The following is a 19753-nucleotide window of genomic DNA, read 5'->3' as shown; positions in this document are numbered from 1 at the left end:
TGGAGCTGAAGGCCACGTACGAAAGAATTGCAGAACACCCCAGGGTACGAAAATTGAGACAATTTCTGAGCAACGACGCAGGAAACAAATTAATGACCATATCAAGGAACGGAGGTTTCCAGATAATGAAAAACCCTGTTTTAAAGCGCTTAAGATCTCTATAGTGAGTGGCAACAATAACGGACTGTCCATCAATGGGAATATCGATGGAGTTCCTTGCAATATGATCATTGACACAGGAGCTAATGTTACCATCATTAGGAAAGATTTAGCTGAACAGTTTAAAGATAAAATTATTTGGACGCCATCCTGTGTTACCCTTCAGACTGCGTCTGGTGACAAGATCGACATAACTGGAAGTTAAACGTAAACATCACGTTTGGAAGTGCCGCCTACCATCACACGACATATGTGGCGGATATTACAGATCCATGCATACTCGGATTGGACTTTTTAAGGAAATACAATTTTTCCTTAGATTTCAAAAACAATAAGCTGCTTTCAGCATCTGATGGCATGACTATTCATCCTCAAAAGGGATCCTCGCCTGGAAATGTCGACGCCTTGTCCGAAAGATCGAGCTCGGGAAGCTGCCGAAATCATACCAGGGTCGAAAAGAAACTCAAGACTACCAGCTCTTCTCCATCCCAGAAGCTCTTCGGTCGAGACCTTCGTCTGCCTTGTGACCGCCTGTTTAGTCGCCCTACGGATGCGCCTTCATCGCCTGAGGAACACATCCAAGATGCCCAGGCCCGGTTTGAGGGGATGCACCGTTCTGCACGAAAGCGAGTCAACTTGGCGACGGAGAAAATGAAGACCAGATGCGACACAAGAGCTACTAGACAGAGATCCAACAAAGGAGGCAAGGTGTGGTTGTGGAACCCAATTCAACGAAAAGGACTGAGTCCTAAATTACAGTCACCTTCGGATGGTCCATATACAGTGCTGAACACGAATGACGTCGTGGTTCGGATCCGTGAGTCTTCGAACTCTTACGACAGGTTAGCTCATTACTATGGCCATAGTACAAAATGTAAATAATTGTAAATAGTATCAGACCATGGTCCTTTTTTGTTTTTAAATGTGTATTTGATTTGTTTTGTATTTAGTATTTGATAGTATTTGATTTGTTTAAGTTAGTTATTGCATTTATTGTTCATGTTGTTTGATATTGTAATGTAATGTTTATGCCTCAGTTGCATTTATGCCACAGTTGTAAGTTTAGCTTCCTGTCCAGGGATTGTACTGCCCGGGACGTGCAGTCCTTGGGAAGGGGGCAGTGTTACGAATTTGGTATTTAAAAAGCTAATGTTAGTTCAATTACAAATTAAATGGTTTTATTTCTCGCGCAGTGCAGCGTGTGACGAATATTAAAAGAAAGCTAAGCCGGAAAATTGAAAATACAAGAGCGCGTGTATTTAATAAATAAATATCTCTTTTTGATTTCGAGAAAGTACTGGAAAATTCTAGCGCGTGATTTTAAAATCTTATAACAGGAGGAAAACATCTCAGTTTGTAGTAGTTGCTTAGTTTGTTGTTGTTTAGAAAACTACTGTTGTTGATTGTAGCGAATTCGCGGATTAGCGTTCCTTAGCTGTTTTGGATTACGTTCTATTGGACATTTGAGTAGTTAAAAGATAACTACTGTGAGATATTGTAATACTGCATGATAATTTGAGAAAATTTAAGCATTTTTTTGTGATAATAATAAATTTTTGTTCATTTTTCATCGGACTTGTGCATTCATTTCATAACGAACCCGTACGCACGCAACAATACTAAAGAAAATATTTGGCGCTTTTTGTGAAAATGATGATTGTAGATCAATGTATAATCATGAAATCTACCAAAAATTTAGATAGTCTGATATCGTCAAAGTCATAAAAAGCCACAGGATTCGATGGTTAGGTCATTTATACAGAACTGAAGACACAATGCGTCCAGTAATATATACCAAGGAATGAACTATGGTTACATAAACATCCACCGAATAGGTTCACAAGTGTGTAGCAGTTATATTAAATAGTTAGTACATCTTCAACCTCCAGCGATGAGCACTAAGTACTCCAAAATATGTTCTGCAATACTGCAAGAGTAACAAGCAACTAATACTAGGTACTGAATATGTACTCTGTAATGTATATCAGCAGATGCAACAATGCGAATAATACACTAATATAATGTACCAACAGGCGCAGCAATGTGTATATAGCATTAATACTATACAGTGAGTGTTTATTTTTTAATCTTTAGTAATATATGTACTAAATATTCAATAATGCGCTCAACAATGTGTACCAAAGAATGTACTACGCTTACATAAGAGTCCAAATAATAGGTGCACAACAATGTGCATACAGCATTAACTTAAATTACCAAGCGCACAATTTTCAAATCTCCAGCGATGTGTACTAAGTATTCAATACAGTAACGTGTATTAAGGAATGTACTATGCTTCCGTATTCACCCAATAACCAGGTGCACAACGAAGTATATGCAGGATTTTACTAAACTCTCGCAAGTGTATAAATTTAAATCCATAGATAGCTGTACGCATAAAAATAGGTCTCCAAACGAATCGGTGCACCTATCTGTGTAAATAGCACAATTATAATTAAGCAAGTGTTCAATTTCATATCCTCAGCAATGTGCACCAAACATTCAGCAATGTGTTCAGTAATATATAAGAATTATAATTAAGCAGGTGTTTACTTTCAGTCCAAGTAATGTTCACTAAGCATTCAATAATATTTTCAGTAATGTATAATTATAATTAAGCAAGTGTTTATTTTCAAATCCTCAGTAATGTGTACTAAGCATTCAGCAATACGTTCAGTAATGTGTGCCAAGTTATGAAACTCATAAATAATAATGTGTATCTTAAATTATGAGTAACTAAATGTAAATGTGTGCCAACGTTCTATAAATGTAAATGTGTGCCAACGTTCTATAAATGTAAATGTGTACCAATGTTTCAATCCCAAGTAATGTATACCAAGCATTCAGAAATCTGTTCAGTAATGTATAGTAATTATAATTAAGCACGTTTTTACTTTCCTTAGTAATGTGCTTTTACTTTCCTTAGTAATGTGTACTAAGCACATTACTAAGCACTTACTTTCCTTAGTAATGTGTGTTAAGTCCTTAGTAATGTGTACTAAGCACTCACAATGTGTACCTAAATGTACCAAAGTTGCTTTAGATAAGGGTGCACGTGGCGCTATACCAATTAACGAATAAGATAGAGGGATGGTACCTACGTCCTCCGTCACTCACTCATTGTCTGAACAACGGATTCTCAATCTTTTTTTTTTTTTTTCCATCTACCCGCCCACCAGCCGTCGAGCGGTAAAGTCGCTGAACACTGGTAATTCTGTTCGAGGTTCGAATCCCGCGAACGGGCTGGCTGCACGGGTGTTTTCGTGGTTTTGCCCATGTGTAACGTGTATACGAGCCAGTTTCCCTTAGAAAGTCCTCCACGAAGGCATCCCTTCCCTTAGGCAGATAGCCCTAGTGTGCTTTGCCATAATTAAATACACACACCTTGCATCTACCCTTTTCAAAAGAATGGTTTTCTCTATCAACCTCTTCACAGTTTTCTGTATAACACAGAGCATACAATATAACTGTAGTAATGGAAAGGGGAGAAGCAGCAGTTTTCTTGTAGTGTTCTTGTTAAATGCGATGGGTACCCTTAAGCTGCGTTTACACTGTTGGAGCGTTCATACTGCGTCACACTGTTCACCGTTGGAGCAAAAAGTGAAAGCCGGGAAAAGATGCTTTATGCGTTCGTCAGTTCACACCAGTTTCCGCGTTAGGTCAATTTACATCAGTGTGCGGTAATAAACAAAACCAAAAGGGGAAGGAAGTGAGCAGCTTCTGTTCGTCAAAAAGACTGGAGCCTCCTTGGCGAAGTCCAAGGGAAGAAGTTTGTCTTTGCTCCAATGCATGCAGGTCTTAGCTGAGCATACGGTGGACCTTCCAGGAGATTACTCTCCCGACTTACTTCGCCCATTTCGCCCAGGTACACCCACTCGCCGACTAAGAGCACACTTTGAGGCAACCTGCAGAACGTGAGGGGGACTGAACAATACGGTTTTAAGAAAAGAGCATAGTACCACAAATCGAATCCTTTACTTTTGCCAAAAGATCAAGGACGCCGAAAACCTTAAACCAACTCGACATTCCGTGGCGGTTTTGCTGGACTTATCTAAGGCCTTTGATACTGTCTGGAAGGACAAACTTACCGTTAATATCAATGACACTTTCAACATTAGGGATTCTGCTTTGGTTTGGATAGCTGATTTTCTGCATCACAGATCCATTAGAGTTAAATTTAACAAGACCTACTCAGATCCTTTTAGACTGAGACCGGGCGTTCCTCAGGGATCAATCTTAAGTCCTATTCTACCTTGACACCACTTTGGTAGCACCTTCTGTGTTTGCAACAGAACATAAATTGACTTTCAATCTAGCTAAATCAATAGTGACCTTTTTTTACTACTAATAAACACCTATATAACTACAAGCCAAAGTTGTTTTTCGAAGCTCAGCTCCTCACATATGAAAGACATCCCAAATACCTAGGGCTCATCCTTGATCCTGAATTCAGAAGCAACAGAGATATAGACTATTTGGTTTCGAAGGTCCGTAAGCGCCTAAACATCCTTAAGTACCTAGTTGGCAGAGATTGGGAAGCTGATGCAAACACTCTTAGAACCACATATATTGCGCTAATAAGACCTATTCTAGAATATGGCTACCCAATTTATTCCTACGCGTCTGAAACCAATCTGCAGAAATTAGAACGTATGCAGCTGAGTGCCGCTCGAATAGCCTTGTTCGAAACCAACTTACAGCCACTGCATATAAAAATAAGAGCCAATTTAGTTAAGTATTTCATTAAAATATACAGCTACGGCTTCCCAACATCGTACTTCCTTGTGTCTCCACACTTGGCACAACAATCAAAGACTCAAGAAATACAGCCTTTTAGCTTGGCAAAAACTCAGAACCTGATCTCTCAAGAGGTTTTACCTCTAAGATCCTTTATTGATCCCTCAGTATACCAAGAGTTTTCTTCCACTTTGATCTGAAATCCACTGCAAACAAGCAAACTCACCATGAAGACCTTCTTAGGCAACTGGCTCTGGAAATTATTAGTTGCATTCCTAAAAATGCAGTGCAGGTCTATACTGATGGCAGCCGTACAGAAGATCGCACTGGCAGCGGTATCTTTATTAAGATCCGTCACTTTGAAACTATAATAAAGCAACGCAACCCTGGCACTTGCTCTGTCTTCAGGAGCGAGTTAATTGCGATCAGTGCGGGGCTTTGATGCTATCTTGTCTTATGATTGGGATTTTGGAGAACTATGGATTTTATCGGACAGCCGCAGTGCACTACAACATCTTGGTGGCTGGTCGTCCGCAAACGATGAAACTAGCATATCTATTCTGCTCAAACTGAGGAAGATCTCTCAGACTCATGACGTCCACCTCCAGTGGATCCCATCATATGTTAATATTAGTGGTAATGAAGTCACTGATAAATTGTCAAAAGAGGTGAACAATATTTTGACTCTAATATTTTTGTTTATATTTTTTGTAACTGCAGCTTTTGAGTAATATTACACGAGCTTCAAGCAGATGTAATCGTTTTCTTTTTACTCTATAGGTGTTTTTATTCATTATCTATTCATATTATTATTATCTATGTTTTGTAACAGTTTATGTTTCAGAGAATGGCAACATACAATGATGTTGTTCTTTTTCAGAGAGTTAAGTGTAACTTTTGTTTTCATCATTTGAGAGTATGAATAAAAGAACTATTTAATTATTGTAGAGTCTTAAATAACTAAAGAGATATAGATAGTTATTTTCGAGTAATAAATAGTTCTTGAGGTAACAAATTTGGTGAGAATTTTTTGAACATTTGGCGTCCGCTGACTGGACTGCTATCTGTAAGTAGAATTCTTTCGTTTATTTATAATGGGTGTTTTGAAATGCAAACGATCTCAGTTTAGGAGATTGTTTACAAAAGCTTTAAATGATTTTGAGAAGAATAAAAATGATTTATCTTTAGACGGAAAAATTTCGAAACTTAAATTAGTTGAGAACAAAGCAAAACCTATGATTGAAATAGAACAGACTTATAGAGAAGAATTGATTAAAATTGAAAAAGATGAAACTGTGATAAATAACGAGTTTGATGAGTCGAAATGTTATACTGATAAGTGGAGAATGGTAGAAAATAAATTAGTTTCGCTTTTAGCTGAAAAGGAAAGCGGTTCTATTGTTAATGAAAGCTTAACTCAAAATGCTACTATTCGTTATCCTAAGCTTAAACTTCCGATTTTTGATGGGAATATTAAAAGCTGGTTAGGATTTCGGGGCCAGTTTAAAAAGATCGATAATGATCCCAATTTAGATGATCATGATAAATTTGCATATCTATTGCAATCTATGGAAAAAGGGTCATCTGCTGAAAAGTTAATCAAAAGCTTTCCGCCCGGTAGCGAAAGTTATAGTAAAGCTTTAGAACAACTGCAATCGCGTTTTGGGAAAGAAGACCTTCTTATAGAAAGTCTATGTTAGAGATCTACTTTCGTTAGTATTATTAAAAAACTCTCAGCAGAAATTTTCATTACGAAAACTCTATGATAACTTAGAATCGAAACTAAGAGCGTTAGAAGTTCTGGGTGTTGCTAGAGATAAATATGCGGCAATGTTATATCCTCTAGTCGAATCGTCATTGCCGGATGATACATTAAGAGCATGGCAAAGATTCCGAGTTATTAATTGCAGTCAGAGAGAATCTGAAAGTAGTGAGCAAAAAGAGAAAAATGCGTCAACATATCGTATGGATTTAGATGGTTTGCTTTAATTTTTGCTCGATGAAATTGAAGGTGAAGAGAGAGTACCTATAGCTACTCAGTGCTTTATTAAACATCAGACACCTAAGCCTGGGAATGCTAAACACTTTGGTTTCAAAAACCGGGGAGAATTTTCCAAAACACATTCTGCTTCTACTCTAATAGCAACATCTGAACAAAATTCAACTGGATGTATTTTTTGTGCTGGAAATCATGCATCTGGTGATTGCGTTAAAGCAAGAAAGATGATGTCTGAGGAAAGGCAAAAAGCAGTTCTAAATAGTCGCAGTTGCTTTTTATGTTTAGACAGAAAACATGTAATAGCTAAATGTAAAAAACGAACATCGTGTGTGATTTGTGGGAAGAAACACCACATACTTTTATGTAGAAATATCCAAGCTGAATCAAAATGTCCAGTTCCTATTAGCACGAATAAGGATGAAAATACGGATGCAGTACCTGAACGAGATGAAACCCTCGCCAATTTGGCGAAAAAAACAAATGTGTTTTTGCAAACTTTAACGGTTACATTGAAAGGGCGAGATAGAAAGCGCCAGGCCCGTGCTATTATCGATTCAGCTTCACAGAGATCTTATATTTTAAAAAGCACTGCAGATGAAATGAAATTTGAGAGTACATCTAAAGAAAGATCGAGCCATTCATTATTTGGCGGGTCATGTACTGATGTCATAAACCACGATGTTTTTACAGTTTTCTTGTCTAAAACGTATGGAACTTATCATTGTAACTTCAAAGCTCTTAGCCAAGATATTATTTGTGGAAGTATACCACCAGTTGCTAATGGCGAGTGGATTCAAGAGCTTAAAGAGAACAATATATCCGTATACGACGATAGTGATGGACCAATAGAAATACTTATTGGCGCTGACATTGCAGGCAAGTTGATGACCGGAGGATTTAAATTGCTTACTTCAGGCCTTGGTGCTATAGAAACAAAACTTGGTTGGACTCTTTTCGGGAAAAATGGTATGCGTGAGATCTCGGACAATTCCGCACTGCTCGTCACATCCATGTTGAATAAGGAAATATTGATATCCGATCTATGGTCTCTAGATTCACTTGGAATTCTAGATCCATCAGAGAAGAAAAGTAAACTGGAACTTCAAGAAGAAGCAAGAGATCATTTCTTGTCTACTGTAAAGGTGAACGAAGAGGGGCGTTTTCAAGTCAGCTTGCCATGGCTTGATAACCATCTACCGTTAAAAGATAACTATGACTTAGCTGTAAAGAGATTAGCTTCTACAGTAAAACGACTAAAAGCTGAGAAACTTTATGATGCTTATGGAGAAGTTTTTAGTGAATGGGAACAAGAAGGCATCATAGAAGAAGTACCAAAAAGCGAAATTGATGTAACATGCCATTATCTACCACATCAACACGTAGTAAAAGAAAACAGTACTACACGAATCAGGCCAGTGTTTGATGCCTCGGCCAAACAAAAAGGATCCCCTAGTCTCAATGATTGTCTAGAAAAAGGTCAGAACCTTATTGAACTGATTCCTTCAATTCTTCATAGATTCCGAATGAACAGAATAGAAGTTTCTGCAGATATACGAAAAGCATTCTTACAAATAAGTCTCAACCCTAAGGATAAAGACTACCTAAGATTCTTATGGTATAGAACTGATGGAAAACTGAAGTATTACAGGCATTGTAGGGTAGTATTTGGAGTTACAAGCAGCCCTTTCTTGCTAGTTTCTGTAATTCACCATCTTCTAGAATCCACTTTGAAACAACTAAATGGAAACCCAAAGTATAAAGTGGATATTATTGAGCAATTGAAGAAGAGCTTTTATGTAGATAATTGTTTAGAGAGTGTGAAAAATGATTTAGAATTGCAACAATTCATACAAGTTGCTTCAGATACTTTAGCTACAAGATAGCTAGAATTACGTGGTTGGGAATATAGTGACCCAACAGATAATTCCTCTAGTACCACAAATGTATTAGGAATGATTTGGGAACGATGTGGAGATTACCTTTGCCTTAATATTACTAACATCACCTACAGTCTACCAGAAATTTTGTCTAAAAGAGAGATTTTAGCTACTACACACAAAATATTCGACCCTTTAGGAATAGCTTGCCCCGTAACTCTTGTGCCGAAACTTTTACTTCAGCACCTATGGGAAGTTAAGTTATCTTGGGACCAAGAAGTTGATTCAAATTCAAAATCACAATTTTGTAAATGGTTGAATGATTTGCAGTGTCTGGAAAGAATGAGAATACTAAGATGGTTAAACTGTGATCGTGAGATTGAAAATATCTCACTTCATTTCTTCAGTGATGCGAGTAAACTTGCATATTCAGCTGTGGCCTTTGTTCGAGTACAAACCAGAGATTCGGTTCAAGTTCATTTGGTGCAAGCTAAAGCGAGAGTTGCACCGAGCGGAAGGAAAAAGACAACAATAGCTCGATTGGAACTTCTTGGAGCTACAATATGTGCACGTCTAGCATCCAGCATAATACCTGAATTTCAAGCTGATGATATTTGTTTTTGGACAGATTCGTCTACTGTGCTAGCTTGGATACAGAGAAATGAAGTATGGGACGTATTTGTTCACAACAGAATTAAGGAAATAAAGCAACTGACTTCTATTGAATCCTGGAGACACGTACCAGGATCACTGAATCCTGCTGATTTGCCCAGTAGAGGAAGCTCTGCTTCTTATTTAATTAAATCCAGATGGTGGGAAGGACCTAAATGGCTATATTTATCACCTGAAAAATGGCCAAAAGAAGACTTTAGTACTGATGAAGAAGAAATAGCTCTTGAGAAAAAGAAAAGGATTATTTCATCCTTAATAAATCTTAATGCTAGTGAAATAGTTGCTACTAGATTCTCAAGTTATCGTAAGACAATCAGACTGGTAGCGTGGATGTGTCGTTTTGTTTACAACTGTAAACATCAAAACAAGAAAAAGGATGAACTTACTGTATCTGAGTTAAATGAAGCAGAGAATATCTTGATTCGTTTAATACAAAATGAGTCCTTTAATGGAATAGAAGATAAACGGATTTTAAGTCTTAATCCATTCATTGATTGTGGGATCATCAGAACTAAAACAGCAATATTTCAAAGAGAAGATACATCTGAGGTCAGAACTCCTGCTATTTTGCCAAGTGATCATCCTCTTATAAAAAGTTTAATAATGGAAGAACATAAATTGAAAGGACATGTTGGAGTTTCTCACGTCCTAAATTCCTTAAGAGAAAGATTTTGGATATTAGCTGGAAGAAGAGTTGTGTCATCCGTTTTGAAAACTTGTATAACCTGTAAGCGTTATTCAAACAAAAATGTTAATCCACCAGCGCCACCACTTCCTAGGGATCGGGTACAGGATGCCTCAGTATTTCAAATAACTGGCATAGATTATGCTGGACCTATATTTCTAAGAGACTACAAGAAGGCATGGATTTGCCTATTCACTTGCGCAGTGTACCGTTGTGTTCATTTGGAACTGGTTACATCCTTAACGACAGATACATTTCTACAAGCGTTTCATCGTTTTTCTGCTAGACGTGGGAAGCCATCCATAATTTATATTGATAATGGAACAAATTTTGTTGGAGCATGCAATGCACTTGCATCAATCGATTTCAATGAAATTGCAAAAAAAGGAGCTGATGAACGTATTATTTGGAAGTTCATTCCCCCAGGCGCTCCATGGTGGGGTGGCTGGTGGGAACGCCTCATAGGAATGATGAAAAGAATATTAAGAAAAGTTCTTGGGAGAGCCTGCCTTAGTTATGAGGAAATGTGTACCGTTTTATGTAACTGTGAAGCCATCCTAAATGATAGACTTTTAACAGTTGTATCGGCTGATTCAAGTCTCACTTCCATAACACCTGGAAATTTTTTACGAGAAATACAAAACTATTCAGTGCCAATTGTGAAACAGGACTTCAATTCTAGCTTTTATACACGTAGATTGCGTTATATCCAAAATGTTAACCAGGTTTTCAAGAAAAGATTTCGCCAGGAATATCTGGGAACTTTGAAAACAACAAGCAAAAAATTCGCTAGAAGTTGTAAATTAAAAGAAGGAGACATTGTCTTAATTGGAAGCGATGCCAAAAGGAGATTAAATTGGCCTCTTGGTAAAATCATACAATTATTTCCAGGTACCGATGGTGAAAGTCGACGAGCGAGAATTAAAGTGCAAAATGGAGAAGTCATAAGAGCTGTACAAAATCTTTATCCTTTGGAATTATCGACTGCCGAGGAACTGCCATCGAAATTCAGCGGAAGTGAACGATGCGAAAATATTTCGGTAGAGCAAACTCCAATTGATGATGTACCTGTAGAAACAAATAGAATAATCCATACCCATTTAAAATCGCCTAAGATAACCAAATCAGGAAGGACAATTAGAGTTCCTCATCGATTGGACTTGTGAGAACAATGCTTAATTTTTTATTATTTTGCAATACTCAATCCCGAATTTCATATTGCAAGGTGGGAGGATGAACAATATTTTGACTCTAATATTTTTGTTTATATTTTTTTGTAACTGCAGCTTTTGAGTAATATTACACGAGCTTCAAGCAGATGTAATCGTTTTCTTTTTACTCTATAGGTGTTTTTATTCATTATCTATTCGTATTATTATTATCTATGTTTTGTAACAGTTTATGTTTCAGAGAATGGCAACATTCAATGATGTTGTTCTTTTTTAGAGAGTTAAGTGTAACTTTTGTTTTCATCATTTGAGAGTATGAATAAAAGAACTATTTAATTATTGTAGAGTCTTAAATAACTAAAGAGATATAGATAGTTATTTTCGAGTAATAAATAGTTCTTGAGGTAACAAATTTGGTGAGAATTTTTGAACAAGAGGGTAGTGAAAATGAAACGGTCACTGGCTCCTCACTTATTTACCAAGAACTTTATTCAAATGAAAGACCTAAATATAATATGGCGTATTCCACCTACGCAACAGGAACATCCCCTGGCTCCCCTACTGGAAATCAAATGTGTGTCTCCCAGACTGCTCTGGCTAGACTAACAAGTGGCCACCTTAAAATGTCTTTCCTTTGATAGTGGCAAAAAAAATTCACCCTGATTGTAAAAAATGTTGTGATCATCCAGCTTCACCGGATTTACATACTGGGTTGCATTGGACTTTCTAAGGAGGACTTAACATCCGATTCCCTCACTGTTATTGAATTTTTGGTGGTCTACAACCTTCTGGAGCTGATCTGACATATGTCAGATCTTTCGAGGATAAGCAACAACACCAGTGTGCTGTGCATATCGGAAAATTTCGTGGAAAACGTTAATTTTTATGTCGTATTTCGGCTTTTTACGGTTATACTTTTTAATTAAAGTGGATCAAATTTCTGCTAAATTAAAACTTATTTTACTTTTTGCTTTATGTAAGAGAATCAGAAAGCAGTGGTTTATATTAATATGTGAGAGGTGATGGCAGTAAGGAGAAACAAAAAATTTAATTGAAGAAATGCTCTTGAAAGACATCGAAATTTCTTTTAATTACTTTCGCATGACGCTTTATTAGTTCGATGCCCTCTTTGAAACGTTTATCCAAAAGCAGAACACTAATTTTAATCAGATTATTGCAGATTGCCTTGGAACATAAGAATATGATATCCCAGAAAAGGATCTTATATATATCTAATTTACTTTATGATTTTATTGAATGATAATTAAAAATTCCTAGTTGCATATTTCGATTTTAGAGAGTGAATTTTTCTTGGGATAAAACACCATAAAATTTTTTTAATGATGTATTAACTTCCCTTAACATAATTGCTTTAATTAATGTAAAAAAGTATTTTTTTTAAGTGTATGAAGGATTTATAGGATTACTAAACTAAATATCACATTTGAAAAAAGGAAGCAGTCATTAAAAAATTAATAAACAATAGGAAAAAGTGTTTTAGAACAATTTCTGCTTTATGTGCATATTTTTTACCTTAAAGCTAACTATAATTACTTCAATTAGTCATTCATGTATTGATGAAGAGCCACTGTCTAAAGTTTTATTTCATAAAGTTACTTTTGTCTAAAACTCAACGAAGTAAAGGAGTTTTATATATTTCTTTAACCTTCCAATAAACATTGTTAACGTTTACATGAAGTGCAGAACATTAGGCACAGATGTTGAAATACGCGCGTCGTTAAGGTTTGATGTCACCAAGTGGCCTAACCATGTAGGAATTGGGACAGGAAGCAGAAATTGCTCTAATGGCGCAATCAATGATACAAAGTTATCACTAACAGTTGACAAAAAGTGAATATAAAAGATTATTCTTGTACTTAGGTACTTTTTGTAAAATACTTTGTTGTACATTCTGCTAAACATTTTTTCCTTCCAGGAATCTTGAAGGAACTGACAACCAAGAGAAAATGTCTGATCAATTTTCTATGGAGAATCTTATGTTTATGTAATACATAAATAGTCATGTAATGCATAGATTATAAGTAATTTAAGATTATAATTTTGTTAACGCATGAATCAAAAGTTTAATTTCAGAATTAACACGTTGAGCCCGGCGCCGAATTTGCTGTCCTTTCCGTTCAGCCGATTGATTGTCTTGGTAACAAAATCGGCTTAATCCAGATTCATAACAAAATGTTACCAACAAAGTTGTTATGTAGTGTAATATGTGTAAAGCTAAGCCATATTTTTGTATAGAATGTATCAATCAATTTCATTAAAACTACATTTGATCATATTTGAGCCTATATTTATTTTTTAACTTTAATACTGTCGGTCCAGCGGACCGACGCCAGCCAAATGAAAATTCCAATGCCGGTCACACGGAAAGTTCACTGCTGGTACCTAGGGATCGACGCCGGCCACATGGAAAGTTCACTGCCGGTCCCCAGGGACCGGTGCCAGGCTCAACGTGTTAAACTTTCTTTTTCAAGGCCAAGGCTTTGTTTTCGAATAGTTTAAATTCTGATGAGGACAACTCTAGTGTTTACTGTACGGCATGTTAATTAATTAATTTTCATTTTATCACTTTCCTCTTCGTTAGTTCACCAGGATGCAAATGAGTTAAGCATATTTAAGTTGGAGTTTTTTTTTAGAGATATAGAGCGTTTCGTAGTGAGCCTCAGTACTGTTGTTTTTTCGCCCGGCTGTACAACATTAGTTATCCGGCATTAGCCATTCTGTTGGCCGAAATTACACTCATGTCCATAAAGTAAGGATAATGCAAAATTAGGTAAAGGAAGAGTTAGAAGCAAAACAAATTTGACTTATTTGTAAAGCTTATTTATTAAACAAAAGGTAAAGAGAAAAAAAAGATGCTATATGTTTGATATTATTAAAAAAATTAGCGATTTTTTCTCCATGGAGTAAATTACAAAAAAAAAAAAAAAAAAAAAAAAAAAAAAAAAAAAAAAAAAACCTATTTACAAAAAACCAATATTACATGGTTAGTATGATTGTTAATGCATTGTATGTCTCCCAGACGATGCAATGCAGTCCGTACAACGCCTAGGCATGCTGAGTATCAAATTATCGATCTGATCTTGGGGATATTACACCACTCAAAAAGCAATGCTCTCCGAAGTTCCGGTAGACATGTAGGAGGAGATTTGACGGGCTGCAAATCGTCGGCCAAGCATGTCCCACACGTGCTCTACTGGATACAAGTCCGCTGAGAATGCTAGCCAGTCCATACGGGTGATATCCTCCGATTGGAGGCATTCGCTTACGATGTTTGCACGGTGAGAACGGGCGTTGTCATCCATAAACACAAATTGTGCGTCCATGGCGCCCCGAAACAAACCTACATGTTGTTCCAGAAAGACGTCCCGATAAATTTGGCTTGTTATGGTTCCAGTTTGAATATACAGGTCAGTTCTGGAACCCAGAATAATTCCACCCCAAACGAGCACTCCTGCACCACCGTAAAGGTGTCGTTCAATGATGTTTTCTTGGTGGGAACGGGTACCTGGAGCTCTCCATATGAAATTCCGGCGAGAATCAGACTTCAAGCTAAACCTGGACTCGTCGGAAAACATCACACAAGCCCACTGTTGCGGTGTCCACAATGAATGCTCTCTACTCCAGGCTAACATCAGGCGACAGTGAGTTGCAGTAAGTGGAACGCATCTGACAGGTCTACGAGCATATAGACCAATCTGCCCTAAGCGTCTGCACACGGTCTGCCTTGAAATTGTCGTACCAGTGGCTGAAGAGAGCTGACGAGACAGGTCTGAGGCTGTGCTCCGCCTTTTCTTTTGGCAGTAACTGCCAAATACCGGTCCTCATTCGGCGTTGTAACTCTGGGCCGACCTGTGCTGTAACATCTACTCACATTACCATCATCTTGGAATCGTTGCCGAAGCCTGGAGATGACACTCTGGGCAATTCCAAGTTCGTCTGATACTTCCAGTTGGGAACGCCCACATTCCAGACGGCCGATAATTCTACCACGTAAAAAGTCATCCAAATGCGTCCTTTGCGTCATAACTATTCGGTTATTGCACTGAAATGCTTATAAAGCGCCTGCGAACAATTTTACTTCTTTGCCTGTATTCCTTATATATCACTCTCTTACACTCTCCTCATTGTGACGTAACATCGGTGTCATCTGGTTACTTCCTGAAATTTGCATATTCTTGAAGATGTGTGTAGTGATTTTACAGGTGATATATTTATTTTAGAGTTCGATTTCCGCGTGACTCCGAATTATCCTTAATTTATGGACATGAGTGTAAATCAAGTGCGTAAAATTTGAGCAAGCTCTTAATTGAGTCTAATTATTGTAGTGTCTTGTTATAAATAACTTTAATTTGAGAATTGAACTTTCTGTTATCTGATACCCATAAATGATGGAGTTTAAATTTATTTGTGCAAATTGTGTAATTATTAAGCTCATTATTATTTTAACAGAAAGGTTATTTAAACCTGCTTAGACTCTTAGGTTCTGATTTCATAAATGGGACAACTGTCGATCTAAGTAGGGTTTAAGAACATTAAATTCAGATTGCAGATAATATAACCAACAGTTTTAGGTTTTATTTTATGCTTACTGAACCTGTGCCCATGTTTTATACACAAGTATTTTTGTTTTTTTTGTTTTTTTTGTATAGAATTGCAGATCTTTCAACTTTGAATGCAACAATATTTAAATAGTTCAATTAGACTGCCAGATATGACTGAAAATGCGCCTGATATCAATATTTGGCCATTTCACATATGATCAAAATCACATCAAAATTTGGTGACCATTTGAAAGTTTCGGGAAAACGTATTTCCGAAACTCTAGGAGCTTCCAGAAGCCAGTGCACACCAAACAAATATGGCTCCAAGAGGGATGGTGAGGCAGTTCTGATTCAAATCTGACACACTGAGATTAAAAGAGAATTAGCAAAATTATGTTTCAGAGTTCTCTCTGAACGTCATATCGGTAATTTAAGACGTTAATGTAGATGCAGGTGTGTAAAAAGCTAGAAGTCCGAAGGAGCGATGTTATATGACAAAAGATCTCATTTGAAACCGTACAGTCCAGTTGGTGAATGCAGACACATGTGGTCTTGCATTATCTTGATGTAACTTTACCTTTTTGAGCGAGAACTCAGTTCAAACTTTTTCCTTGATAGCAACGTCAACGTGGATTAACATATCGCTGTATACCTTACTGTCGAGGCTTTTACTTTTTTCCAGATCCTCTTTGTGGGTACCACGGCAATTCCACTAGATACAAAGCATGATCTTTTTGTTAGTCAAATTGTTCTTTTTGCTGCCGCTGCCGAGACGCTGCCGACGGTCTCACTGGGTGCAGACCAACCCCTTTAGGACCGGTGTTGTTGAAGTAAATCTACTTTACATCACAAGTGATGATCCGGTGAATAATTTTGTCCTTGCGTTCATATTCGAGCAGATTAGTGCGGGCCCGATCACGTCTGTCCTTATCTGCTTGGGTCAGCTCATGTGGAGCCCAGAGATTGAACTTGTACGTCAAGTTTATGCTATGCTTAACGCGATTAATGGCACAAACGTCTAACGCTCTCAAGTGGTTGCACACTGATCTTTTTCCACAAGAAGGCGACCCTTTTCAATATCAATAGCTCGGCCAGAGCGCTCTGCTTCTTGAATGTCACAGTCCTTGTTTTTGAACTTTAGGTACCAAACCTTCATAGTGTCATATCATACAGCATTAGTATCTGAAGCTGATGATTTGATGACATTCTGTAACTGATTTTTTTGCAACAGAACTGGAGGTAAATGATGGTTCTAATCTTGTAGCGTGACACCTTGTACTTAATGATAACGATATTTTTTTACAAATTTCACAAGACAGTGTTCTAAAGCAAGTCTCTTTCTTTCAAATACCAAAAATCTTTTTACAAAATATGATTAAATACGCCAATGGTTTGTTTGCGCAGATGATATTTGCGGTGATGTGAAACTTTCGTTAAACCCCGATGCTGCAAGTTCGATGGAAATGAAAAGCGCAGTTGAAGCAAATGTCGCTGAAATCAGGAAAGATGCAACTGCGAATACTGTAAAGAGGAAGAATTCCGACAGAAATCCTGCTGAGCTGAGAAAGAGAGCAGATGAAATTAAGAGAGTTTTGCTGTTATAAAAAGAGAAAATTGTGAGTGCTATAAATGAGAAAATAACTGCTACAGGAACAAAAAAAAATTATAATAATTACAGAATGTAAACGAATAAATTGTCAACGTCAGTACACAGACCTCTGCAGCGGACAAGAGTCTTAGAAAATTTATAGATTAGAAAAAAAATTTCTGAAACTGTTTTCATGGTAATTAATGTCCGATACAGCCTTCCGTGACTGATGGATGCCCCAGCTCATATTGCTATGCAGTACAATAATCTAATTCTGTAAGCTCTTGACATGTGAAGGGAAACCACTGGGGAACAAAAATCATTTTGAAATGATTTCTCAGGCTCGCAAAGCCTTACATTTGGCTGTTTCTTTACAAGGAAAGGCTGCTGATATCTGACAGATGCTTTCAGCCAAAAAGCGTTCAGATGTTGATGCCTTAGTTAATGCTTTAGAACTGGGGTTTGAAGAAACTTTTTTCAGGATTATCATCGGCTACAGCTTAAGACCCGACAACAAAAAAGCAAAACAGATCCTTCAAGAACTATTGACCTATGAATTCAAGACGTTGACCTATGAATTTAAGTTTCTTTTGATGAAAGTGTTTTTTGATAGCTTCCCAGTAAATTTTGCTCTCTCTGAGCGCCACTGGCGGGATCTTAGATTTTCTTGCATTGTCTATGATAGCCTGATTAATATTGGTATTTATGTAATTACTAACGTTATCCTGATTATTCATGTCCGTGGCGTGATTATCAATATGCGTGCGCCCACCAGCGGCCGAGCGGTAAAGTCGCTGAACACTGGTAGTTCGGTCCGAGGTTCGAATCCCGCGAACGGGCTGGCTGCATGGGCGTTTTCGTGGTTTTCCCCATGTGTAACGTGTATACGAGCCAGTTTCCCTTAGAAAGTCCTTCACGAAGGCATCCCTCGTCTTAGGCAGATAGCCCTCGAGGCTTTGCCATAATCACACACACACACACAATATGCGTGCTATCAATTTGCTCGGCTAACTGAGTCATTTTTCAGTATTTTCACTATTGGGTAATTTGGCTGGCATTATTTGTGTTTGGTTGCTAAATTTTATTTTCTTATAACGCGTCTGTTTACTTTTAGCTCTGATGGTCTGGTCTCCTTTTCTCCTAAGGGCAGTTTCGTCTTCAGAACTCGTAGTCTGATCAAGTGGTATTTCTTTACTCGTTTCGCTGGCTGAAAATTCATGTAATTTGATGGGACTGCGTCGACGTTCGTTATCCTCAATCGGTATGGATTTATCATTAGACTGTTTCACTGAGCCTGATTTGTGTGAAATTTCAGTCCTTTTATCCTTAGTTAATTGTTCGTGTACCGATTGTAGCATTTCCTGCATATTTAAAAGAAAGTTAAATAGCTTGTCTTCAGTATCTGTAAAGCTTCCATTTTTTGTCCTTCATTCCTTTCTAAGTTCTGGATCTGAAATTTTACCGCTCCTAGAACCACGTCCATGTTCGCAAAAACGATCCCCCCCCCAAAAAAAAAAAAAATTCAGCGACCCCAAATAAATGGAGTCCTGCACCCTGGGACCGGGCTCGCTCGACGGCGTTCCGGCAGACAGATGTGCAGGCGAATATCCCGTAAGGCCCCTGACAGTCACCTGAAGCGAAAGCTTGGAGGTAACTATACGGGATATCACGACCAAAAACCTAAGCAAAAAAAGCAATGCAAAAAAATAGCTAAAATAATTTGTAAGTCAATAAAAATACTTACGAAAAATGGTTTAAGATTATCATTGTAAAAGCAATAAAGGCATATAGTTCACCAAACCAGCAATTATAGGCATAAGACAAGTAATTATCGGCAGTCGCATCTGTTATCCAAGAAGGCTTAGCACGAGTTAGCCTTCTTGGATTTCCTTTTTAATAACATTAGATCTGCTACAAATAAGGAGAAGGAAGGAAGAAAACATGATTTTACAAGAGTAATTCATGAAAAATTTCTTAGTAATAAGCAGTAATCGATTGCATATTCTCACCTGTATTCTCTAACAGGTTTTTCCATGTAGTCATCCATAGATAAAATAAAACTTAAACCATCAATACTTTTTGGAATGATATCTGTAGGTATCCCTCTTAAATTTGCATATAATGAAAGCGTTTCTTTTCCTGTCATATATTTATGCAAAGCATCTAGACTGGGGCAAATTCCAAATTTTTGTTTTACCTATATTAGCAAAAATTAAAAAAAATCGATTAAAATGTATTTGAATATATTACTAAAATAATAACTGTAAGTAAAATATTAATTATTTACAATTTGGAAAGAGCGTGA

At 37.3% G+C, this 19753-nt stretch overlaps 1 protein-coding gene across 1 annotated transcript in view; it reads right to left on the bottom strand.

Moving 5' to 3' along the window:
- LOC118199529 (phospholipid-transporting ATPase ABCA3-like) overlaps positions 1–19753 on the bottom strand; it is a 384844-nt gene that overhangs the window by 59750 nt on the left and 305341 nt on the right. The window contains exon 21 of the mRNA XM_085817060.1: positions 19458–19645. Within this exon, the coding sequence (XP_085673186.1) occupies positions 19458–19645 (188 nt within the window). The remainder of the gene's footprint in view (positions 1–19457; positions 19646–19753) is intronic.

The sequence above is a fragment of the Stegodyphus dumicola genome, chromosome 5, assembly GCF_044657685.1.
Source record: "Stegodyphus dumicola isolate Sdum_Otavi_A_Nest chromosome 5, ASM4465768v1".
NCBI classification, from domain to species: Eukaryota; Metazoa; Arthropoda; class Arachnida; order Araneae; family Eresidae; genus Stegodyphus; species Stegodyphus dumicola.
Note: the sequence above shows the minus strand (reverse complement) of the source record. Positions and strands in the feature narration are given on the sequence as shown.